We start from the raw sequence: 10,635 nt of genomic DNA, 5'->3' as shown, positions 1-10,635 counted from the left end.
TTTTGCTTTGATTTCCTATTTCAGGTGCTCCACTCCTATAGCACAAAGTGTTTTTGTGATGTGCACCTCATGAACTTTATTGGCTCTTTGAATTTAGAGCTCTGCCCAAAGAACCATTTAAAAACACCAAACCATTTCTCTGGGGACAGCATTCCCTCCTCCTGTGTGTTCATTTCATGACTCAGATGTTCTCCATGTTGAACAAGAAGCTGCAAAACAGATCAGTCCAAACTCATGTCAAACTGCTTTATTACATCTTAAATAACATTACATTTTAATATAGTATCTATCTTGCATCCAGCTTTCTTGAAGTACACTGACTTTAAAATTAAATACAAAAGGTGAAGAGGGATACAGGGCGTGGAGAAAGCTCTACAGAGTAGTTTCATGAAAGAGAGTAAGAGGGAACTCATCTTTTATGCCAAATCCAGGCCTAACGCACAATTACAGCACATTTTTGTACAGAATGTTGCAGAAAAAACAAAATGGAGAAAAGCTACTACTGCTGCTAGGAAGGAGCATTTCTGGATACAGTGAGAAGATAGGAAAGTTTAACAGAACAATCTGCTGTCCAAACACTGCTGCTTTTAACATTTTATTTGAAAAGAAAGCCAGGAAAATCTGCTCATTACAAAAATGACTCTGATCAGATGCAAAGGACTCATCCTGCAAGAGGAACTGGCTGTGAGGAACTGATTTATAAAGAAGATGGTCTAGGTTCCCTCCTCCCACACCCCAGAATCTTTGACAGCGATTGTTTGAACAGGCTGTTTCTTTTTTTTTTCTTTTTTTTTAAAAAAAAAAAAGTGACTTATCACGCTACTCCAAAACGTGCATAGCTTTGTACTGGAGTTCTTCATAGATTTATGCACAGAGTAGCAACAATAAATGAATACAGCGACAATGGTTACAGTTTTTAAACAGGTTATTTCTTCAAAGAAAAAACATCTAAGGACTTAGTCCAATATGCACTTTTTAGCATTTCTACAGCATGCGATTCTAAGAGTAAACCCACCCAATATGGCAAACAATCAAAAAAGGTTTTTTTTTTTCTGTTTAACTTAGAAAGTTCAAGATCATTATTTTCAAAACATTGATTTGTACATCATTTCATACACAAAGAATTGACTCAATACCCAAGTGTAGGATAGGTCTCTTTTGAAAACAGAGATTCCTGGTTGTTGAGACTTATAGGATAGTGTTAGGATATATAAACTGCCCTTCCAAGTGGACAAACCAAAACAGATTAAAAAAATCAGTGTGGTGAAAAAGGGGGGGCAGGAGGGACCAAGGATTGCATTTGTAATCCATAAAAGGTGAAAGGATTCTTTAAACAAGCATTCATTACCTTTTACAGCATGTGCTTGGTTACCTTACTGCTTAACATTATCCTATATATGCCAAGTTTTGTGCAACAATTATCTGTGATACTAGAAAATAAAAATAAAAAAAATTAGGGACTAAATTTACAGCGTTAACAACCCCCAGGTGCTCTGGGCTAGGACTCCCTTGTTTTGCTCAATTAAATACATAAGGAAATGTATTTAAAAAGGAAACTTGAAAAAAATCCTGCTACAAACATGACTTTAAAATTTGCAAGTGTGTGAGATAAAGTCCTTAACTTCAACTTGGAAACTACAGTGAAAGCTAACTGTTTCACAATTATGCTCAAGTTTATTTTCTGGTCATGCTTTTTATGATAGTGTTTCATTTGTTTTTTAAATTCTCAAGACAAAAAAAATGGTCCCAAAAGGAATGCACAATTTCATTTTGCTTACAACACAGAAATTCTTCTTGGAAAGGTAATTGTGCTCTTCATTTCAGCAACAGGAGACGGAAAAGATCTTGCCCTTTGAAGTTGGGGAGGATGGGGGTCCAAGTTAGTATGGTTGGATTGGATATGCTATCGTTTTTAATTTTCAACCGTTGGGAACTTCTTCCAGTCGTGGAGTCCGCTGCTCTTCTGGCACACAGAAACATCAAAGAGTTGCACTTTGAGAAACTGCAAAATCTGCTGTCCCCACCACTGACACACCCAGGCACTGTCCCCCCTTCCCCAAGGACTTTTATTTATTTAAAACCCCCCACAGCAAAGAAAGCAGTCAAAAACAGGCCAGCAGAAAATGTCAGTGCATACATTAAAATAATGGAAAGCCCCCAGCTGATTGGGTTTGCTCCTCACTGCTTTCCTGACCTGAATCAGCACCAAGGAACAGCAATGCTGCCAAAATTCTGCACCCCAAGGAGCCTCGATGAGGTGGGGACTCACCTGCTTCAGTTCCAGATCTTGAGGAAGCTGTCCCATGACCCTGTTGCCACTGCCATGCCATCATCAGTCACACCTAAGCAGCTGACACGGTTATCGTGACCAGCAAGGACACCTAGAAATGAGAAATGTAAGAAATAAATTGCACTGTTTGGGTGATTTTCTGGCTGTTCGTGTTACACCACAGCACGTTTGGATTAGCCAAGCTCTGGAGTCAAAAACCCTCAACAAGCGTGGCTGGAATTTTTAAATGCCTTTGGTTTTGCAAGCACAGACTCAGGACAGGGCTGGGTGGGTTCTCAACGGGGTCATTCAGTAAAATCCAAAATTTTCCTCGTGTGTTCCCATCCTGTGACCCTTACTGGTCTCCCACGATCTGTGAAGTGACAGCTCTGAAGATCCTGACAGTGTCACTACAACCATGCACTGCACAGCTTTTGCTCCTCACCATGGTGATAAAGACCAGGTAAATTTTACAGATTTTTTACATTTGTAAAGAATTTTCTGTTCAAACCGGAAGTTCAGGTGAATTATGTTATGAATCTAAAGTGTTTTTCATCCAATTTTCTCCTACTACATTCACAAGACAGGCTCCTCCATACAATCTATTTGTCAATATGGAGATCTAATACAATTCAATTATAGCACCATTAAAAGAAAGAATTGAGACACTAAACAGAAAAATTAAGGGAGACAACATTTTCCTCTATCCCCTTTAATTTAACAGTTTCAAGGAGGTAAAAAGGAAACCTAATTATGTTCAAGCTTTCCAGTCCACAGCACTGAGCCAAGATATTCTTGATGGACTTGAAATTAATCTTTCTACATGAATTAGAGTGCTCACAGGACTCTCCTCATTCCCCCACCAGCAATAGGGAGTGCTGCAATTTGGTAAAACAAAATCAGCACCAACAAGTCTTAAATACTTGTACTGAACACACAGCCACAAAGGGGTTTAACACAGAAGTGCCAGTATCAGAAGATACAGAGGTATTTAATATAAAAAGTATCAAATCTGCCTGGCAATCTGAAGCCTTGGAACATTTCAATATGCAGAAGATTTTTCTCATCTATTCTGATGAGAGTAATGAAGCATTTGTGGCCTAATTTATACCTTTTTTCCAACAAAAGTTTTCATTTTAAAGAACTGAAGTTAAATTCTCTTCATCTTTGGACCGTGAATGTCATGACTGTTTCCTCAAAAGATAAACTCCACAGTCTCTGTTGTTTTGCTGGTTGTCTCTACAACTACTGCTACAAACACCAGGAAAAAAAATTCTTGTGTATAAATAGCAACATTAATGTTGAATTGCTTTGAATAGTTAATGCATAAACAAAGCCACACAGTCTAAAAAAGAATATCCCTCCACCCCAAGGCCTTGTTTTTAATGGCAATCCTCCTGTTCTCCCATCCTTGAGCAGGACTCCAATGGATTTGTACCACCACAGCCTGAAGTTTTCAGAGAGCTCTGAAGTTGTGCTGACAGATCTCAGTGCATGAGGCTCAATTCACACACTCAGAGGTTGGCAAAGGCCACCAAGGCCATCGAGTCCAGCCTGTGGCTGGTGCCCAGCTTGTCACCCTGCCCAGAGCACATCCAGACATTCCCTGGACATCTCCAGGGGTGAAGACTCCAATAAAACCCCCCCCAGAATTCCCAATATCCCTTTACCTGCTCTATCAGCTTTCAGCGTGTCCCACACGTTGCAGTTGAAGTCGTCATACCCAGCTAGGAGCAGGCGGCCACTCTTGGAAAATGCTACAGAGGTGATGCCACAGATGATGTTGTCGTGGGAATAAACCATCAGCTCCTGGTCAGCCCGCAGGTCGAAGAGCCGGCACGTGGCGTCGTCCGAGCCCGTGGCAAAGGCGTTGCCATTGGGGAAGAACTTCATGAGGGAGGAAAAAAAACAAACAAAGGGGTTTAGATTTGATGGCTCTGCATCACACCAGAGCACAGCAAACAGAGGGCTGCACCTCTCCACACCCGGATGTCACCTTGGTTTTGAAGACTTTTCTAAGCCTTCTGTAATGTTCTTTATATTGGAGTCAGAAATTTCACCTTATCACACTTTCTACTATAAACACTGGCCACGTTTTGCTAACTGTCCTTCATTGTTTACCTATTTCTAGGTGGGATGAGAAAGGTGATTGACAATTAGCTTGACCAATGTGGATCGAGAGGTGGAATTCCATCCTCCAATCCACAGGCCCCATAGGAAATGTATAAAACTGAGTTTTGTAAATAAACTCGCCCCTTTTTTCCTGCTTCGCTCACCAGCGTGTCCTCGTGTGGTTCTTTCCATGTCCACTGTGACACCGGGAAAACCCAGTGAAGAAATTCATGAAGAAATTCATGAACGAACACCCCGTTTCCATTCACCGCAAGGATCAGGAAATCCTCCCACCTCTACAAACTTATTTAAAACCCCCTGAAAACCCTTCATGAGCTGAGGGCAGAGAAAAAAGCTGGATGCAGCAGGTACGTACACAGATGGCGTTGATGTCCGACTCGTGGCCGGTGAAGGTTTGCCGGCACATTCCTTCTCTGACGTCCCACAGTTTGGCAGAGGCGTCGCAGGCACCAGAAACAAAACACCGCGCGTCGGGGGCAAGGGACAAACTCATCACGTCTCCAGTGTGCCCAGTAAATGTGGTTGTCTGCTGACCAGTTTCTATGTCCCAGAGAGCACTGGAGAGAATAATTAAAGAGGCAAAAATAAGTTTGTGCTCCTTCATAAGGTCTTTCTATCAAAGCTGAAGTAAAATTCAAAGTATTAACAACACTGATACTGACAATAGAAGCAAATATTTTTGGTTGAACTATTTGGCTGTTGCAGTTTAATTGTGCAGAGAAGGCCTTAAAGGCATCCTTAATTTTAAACATTAGAGTGTTTTAAATTGAAAAACAGTGGAAAAAACCTGATGAGTGGCACTGAGGGCTGCTCATCCCAAAGTTCTCTGCCATGGCTCTTATCCAGTACTACCACAGCTTCATTTAAAGCAGCAGTGGTAAGGCTACAGCAAAAGCTGAGCCAGCACTTCTCATTTTTATAAACTCACAGAGGATGAGTAACTTTGTGAATTATGTCTGATCTTAAAGCTGCAAGTCATCCAAATCACTACTACAGTGATAATTAAGAGTATAAAAGGATGAAAGAACACTATCACCTCCTTAAGAAGAGGTCTAAACATTTTAGGAAGTTGGGATTTTTAACTTCTGTCATTTCTCAGCAAACCAGAGCCATCAGCAGCAGGTTCAAACCAGGCAAAGGGGAGATGCCTGTACTTTGATAAAGTCCTTTGAGGCTTGGCTGAACTGAGGTGATGCCAAGGACAGCTGCAGAATTACTACAGAACTCCTGAAGCACCTGGATTGTCTTGCAAAGAGCATCATTTCTACAAATCCTCTCATTTTGTTATAGTTTTTTGAGTTCTCTAAACACCAACAAATACTCAGAAACATTTTTGGTTATAATCCCATGTATATTCCACATCTACTCAGAATCAGTGGATTAATAAGATAAAATTAATAAATTCAAAGGGACTGGCATTGTGTAGGTATTTATTAGACAACCTTTGCTCTAAGTGCTGCTGCTTGGGAGAACTGCAATGCTTTTAAGAAATAGATATAAAAGAAAAATCTATGAAAAAAAAGATAGGAGGCCTTTTTTAGTTCAGAAGCCAGTATTTAAGAAGATACACACCTACATTCTCCCAAAAAACCCAGCTATTGCCACTGGAGAGTATTTTCTAGAAGCTCTTCTGAATAACAACATTAACCGCATTCTGCATCAGAAATACCCAAACATGACTTTTTAAAGTAATAAATACTGAATACAAAAAGAGTTCTGAGGAAAATCATTAGTCTAAATACAGTTATTTCTGAAAGCCAAATAGTTACATTAAGAAAAAAATTCCCAGAACATCTTAACACAGAATTAGGTCAGGCTCTTCAGAACACGGGCACAACAAGTTCACAGAGTTGAAACAACCAGCAAAAATGACATTTGAGCAGTATCACCACAGTCTGGTGGGTGTTGATGAAGTTTGTGAAGGACAAAGCTCCCTCCAGGCACAGGAAATGGGTTAGAAAAGCCCTTCCTGACAGTGCTGTCCCCGTGTCCCCCTTACCAAGTGGTGTCGCCAGAGCTGGTGACGATCTGATTATCATCCAGGAAACGACAGCAGGACAAGTAGCCTGGAAACAGAGGACAAGGTGCACAAATAAGGCCAGAGATTACCCTCCAAACACAAACTGCTTTGTTAATAAGCTGCTTCCTCCTCTCCTGAAGCTGCAGCAAGAAATACTAAAGGTCTAAAATGCAACAGATGATTTCTGTATAGGGAAGTGCAATGTTTTGGATGTGGTTTGGCTCTTTGGAGACCACCCTGAGCCAACCAGAGGAAGGGGGATAAAGGTGTGGAAGGACTCCAAGAGAGCCTGCACTGCACACACTCAACTTTCTGAGAAAGTGGATCTCAGTGTCACTGCTGCTGACCTCATCTGTATCAGAGAGTCACTGAGGAAAATCAACTTCATTCCTGGACAGTACAAAGACCTGAGCATGGACATTGGATGTTTCCCAACAGAGGCATCCAAGAATTTCATCTGAATGCTCTGAAGCAGCTTTTTTTCCTGAAATCCCATCTGCCAAACCATCAGTGGAACCACTCTGATCACAGAATCACCAACCACCTTCATCCCACAAAACACAGAATTCAAACTACAGCAGAAAGTATGAAAACATCAACTTCCAGCTATAAGTTTTCGTTCAATTTTACAGCAGAGAAACTCATTAAGAACATTTAAAACCAAGCAGTCTGCAGCTAAGGTCCTGCCAGAGGGAAGAAGTAAATCATTATTAGGGAATTACATTTAAAGGATTTTTTTTTGATGTTTTGATGCTGAGGTAGCTGTGAGCAGCCCTCACCTGTGTGCCCAGCGAGCTCACGGCTGACACGGACATTCCCTTCACGAGTTTTCAAGTTATAAATGGAGCAGATGTTGTCGAGCCCACCACAAGCCACGTAATTCCCAGAGGGAGCATATGCACAAGTCATGACCCAGGAGGAGCGCAGGGGAATTGCATGCACCTGAAACAGAGACAGGCACAGATTTCAGCTGCAAAAACTGCAGTCAGTGATGCACCAAAAAGAAGTTTTTCACCTGTTTCTCAAGACAGGCATCATGTTTTTGGCAGAGGAGCAGGAATAAAGCAGCTGTTTGAGTATTGAACTATTTTGAGGGTAACTTGCATATGAAGCTCGTCAGAATGAGTAGTGACGTAATAAAACCTCGGATTTGCTCTTCCTGAATCCAGTTTCATCAGCGATTTTGGTCTAAAATGAATTATTTCATTTCACTGCTCTGATTACTATTGGTTTATTATAGGTTCAGGAAAATATTGACTTCCAAGCACAGTCAGCAAAACTGCCAATTCCAGGCTTAGCTGCTGTGAATGAACAAGTAAGGAAATCGCTGCTTCCACTGCCATTTAAATCCTTCTTTGGAAGCCCACTGCAAGCAATCAAGCTTCACATTTAAATGACTACCCCATGTTTCCTTGTCATTCTGTGCTCAAAGAACTTTTTTTTAGATAATTATAGAAGCCAAACCTGTTCTATCTTGTTAACTCGTTGTGTTCATCCCTTAAATTTGCTCGTAAAGCCTTTAGGAAGGGGCTGGTGCCCTCAGACATATGGTGATATTTCACGCAATATTAACAACATGCCTAAATTTCTTAAGGAAAAATTTTATGAGAGGCAAAGGAACAGCCAGGAATCAGCGATCCTGCAGTGAAGAGCAGATAAAAATCCCCCAACCCCGTACTAAAACCACAACCAGTTCATTTTTGGAAGCCTTCTACCACAGAATTATTTGGAATATTCACTTTGAGCCATTTTATTTTATCATTAGGCAAAGATCAAATTGGTGACAACACTGTGTTACATTCAGGGTGTGCTGGAACTGCCAGAAGAACATTGCATGTATTTATTAGCATTGATGTAAGAATTGAAGATATCAATACAGAAATGATGGGATGCAGTGATGATTTCACCATCCCACAGTAGTCACAGTATAATTTAAATGACATTTACCTGCAGGCTGGGGTCAAAGGATGAAGGTAAAAAGAAGAGGATTTATTTTTTAATTTGCAAACCACATTATATTAACTTTTTAGTAAAGTGATGCCACTTGCTCCAGTGCACTGGTAACACTGATTTTAATGCCATGAGGAGCTACGTCAGGAAAATTTATTTGGAATAAAGGCAGTTCCATGCACAAGCAGCTCTGTCAGCTTAACCACAAGGGGCTACATGGGAATTGTTGCCAGCCCTGTAACAGTGGCCACGATCAGTAAACATCAATCACTATCAAATGAAAGTAAAAGTAGTCCTGAAGTGCCTCATGTGACTGCAGGCAGGGAGTGATGACTCATTAGAACATGTCAGGACTTCACTGCAGACAACAAATTCATCTGGCTATGCTGAAATCTCTGCCCCTTCTGTGCAGGATGCTCATCACTGCCTGCTCCCTGGAAACCACTTTCCTGCAGTATCAAAATATTATTTAGAAGGAAATTTCTCCTTATTCCCCATTTTTTGTGCACGTTTTCACACACTGAAGGCACTGCTGTGTTCTTTACACACAACTTCATTGTTCTGGAAAATTCAAAATTTAGGACTTAGGACTAGGGAAGAAATAGAGCCAAAAATGATGATGGGCAACCCTTCCCTCTGATGCATTAAAAACTGAATTACACAGCAATGGATCAGCTGGCCTTACCTTGTTTGTAGTATAGCTGTCCCAAATTATAAGTTTGCCATCCTGGGAGGCACTAACTAGAAGCCTAGAAAGGAAATAGGAGGGAAAAACACAATTATTTGGGCAGCCAAGGAACACCTTTGTGATGAACACTGTGAAGAAAAGAGAATGAAAGCAGCTGGTACCAGTGGCATTTAGTTTCTCTTTAAATGAATCAGTACTTAACAGGAAAAGAAAAAAAAAAGGAAAAAAGACAACTGATAATGGCATCTACTCTATTTCCACAGTTCCTCAGCATTCATGTGGTACCACTAATTTATTTTTCAGGCAAGTAGACAAGGACTGGGATTCTGGCATCAAATGTAGACTTGGATTACAAAAACATGGAGGAAAATTGTGGCATTCAGTGTTTCTGACTTCTCTGGGTTTTCCAAGTTCTCTCAGAATTATTAATTCCACGTGGTCCCAAGGGCTGTGCACTCAACTTTCCAGAGAGCAGTGGAGCCACACGACCCCCATTTGCACCCACCTGGAATCAGTGCCCCAGTGCATTGCATAAATTTTGGCCAGGTGTCCCCGCAGTGTTCTCCTAGTGCGCATCTGGATTCTCCCCACTGGGTCGATATTGGCTGTGATCTGAAACAGGAGAGTGTCACACACTGAGTTTTCCTTTTCACTGTTCAGAGCTAACATCTCATACTCAGTTCCCACATTCTCAATATTAACTGATTTTTTTTAAACTGCCCATTCATGAAAGTTATGTCATTTTAAGTAGCATGTCTTTATCACATAATGCAAGTGGCCTATTGAATTTATAAACACTCCCAGAAATTGTTTTGTTTAGGTCGTATCTTCTTAGACTTCTAGGATTTCAGACCTTTGATCTGAGTTTTCTCCTCCTGCACAGATAAATGTGGCAGACATTGAAGCAGTTTAACCTCAGCAGGCCTTATGGTTCTGATTAGCAGGGTAACAACAATATTGCTCCCAGCTCCAGGGCACAGCATTATTTTCCATTAAGCAGCAGAAATGTGCCCTGAGTCACTCAAAGAAATCACTGCTCAAGGCCTCTGCCCTCAGGAACTGGACAAACATGTGCTTATTTCTGGAAGAAAACACCCAAAGGCAAAATTTAAAAAAAAAAAACCTGCTACAGGAGGCAAAACCAGATTCACTTGCAGTCACCTTCTTACACAGCATTTTCTTTTTGTAAAGGAGACAGATTTTCTTAATTCCTGTTAAACTCTGAAATTCTCACCTGAGCCAGGGTGGCATCTGCACATGCTTTTCTAGCATCCTGCAAGAGAAAGAAATTAAAGAAATTGGATGGATTCAGTACATTTCTTTCTGTGTTTTGTCAAGCTGATTAAACCCCCTGAACCAAGGTTCAGAAAACATTTCTGCCTTCACCCAGAGTGGACCCATCCAACAGCAGCATTACCATAATACACTGCCTGCTGTCAGCACACATTGTGCATTAAAATTGGAAATTTCCCCCTGTTTTGGAAGAAAGGCAACACGAATTTCACCACAAAGACACCCAAGAAGTGGAACTGCTTGTCCAGAGAGGCTGTGCAGCCTCAGAGGTTTTTATGAACT

The 10,635-nt window shown here is 41.0% G+C and overlaps 1 protein-coding gene across 1 annotated transcript in view; it reads right to left on the bottom strand.

Annotated features, from left to right (window-relative positions):
• Positions 1-232: 232 nt before the first annotated feature.
• Positions 233-10,635, bottom strand: part of GNB1 (G protein subunit beta 1) — a 35,210-nt gene continuing 24,807 nt past the window's right edge. The window contains exons 4-12 of the mRNA XM_063417362.1: positions 10,295-10,333; positions 9,566-9,672; positions 9,058-9,121; positions 7,202-7,364; positions 6,402-6,468; positions 4,758-4,959; positions 3,940-4,156; positions 2,270-2,381; positions 233-1,963 (exon numbers count right to left, since the gene is read on the bottom strand). Of these exons, the coding sequence (XP_063273432.1) occupies positions 2,275-2,381; positions 3,940-4,156; positions 4,758-4,959; positions 6,402-6,468; positions 7,202-7,364; positions 9,058-9,121; positions 9,566-9,672; positions 10,295-10,333 (966 nt within the window). The 3' untranslated portion in view covers positions 233-1,963; positions 2,270-2,274. The remainder of the gene's footprint in view (positions 1,964-2,269; positions 2,382-3,939; positions 4,157-4,757; positions 4,960-6,401; positions 6,469-7,201; positions 7,365-9,057; positions 9,122-9,565; positions 9,673-10,294; positions 10,334-10,635) is intronic.

The sequence above is a fragment of the Prinia subflava genome, chromosome 21, assembly GCF_021018805.1.
Source record: "Prinia subflava isolate CZ2003 ecotype Zambia chromosome 21, Cam_Psub_1.2, whole genome shotgun sequence".
NCBI classification, from domain to species: Eukaryota; Metazoa; Chordata; class Aves; order Passeriformes; family Cisticolidae; genus Prinia; species Prinia subflava.
This window is presented reverse-complemented; position numbering and strand designations above follow the sequence as displayed.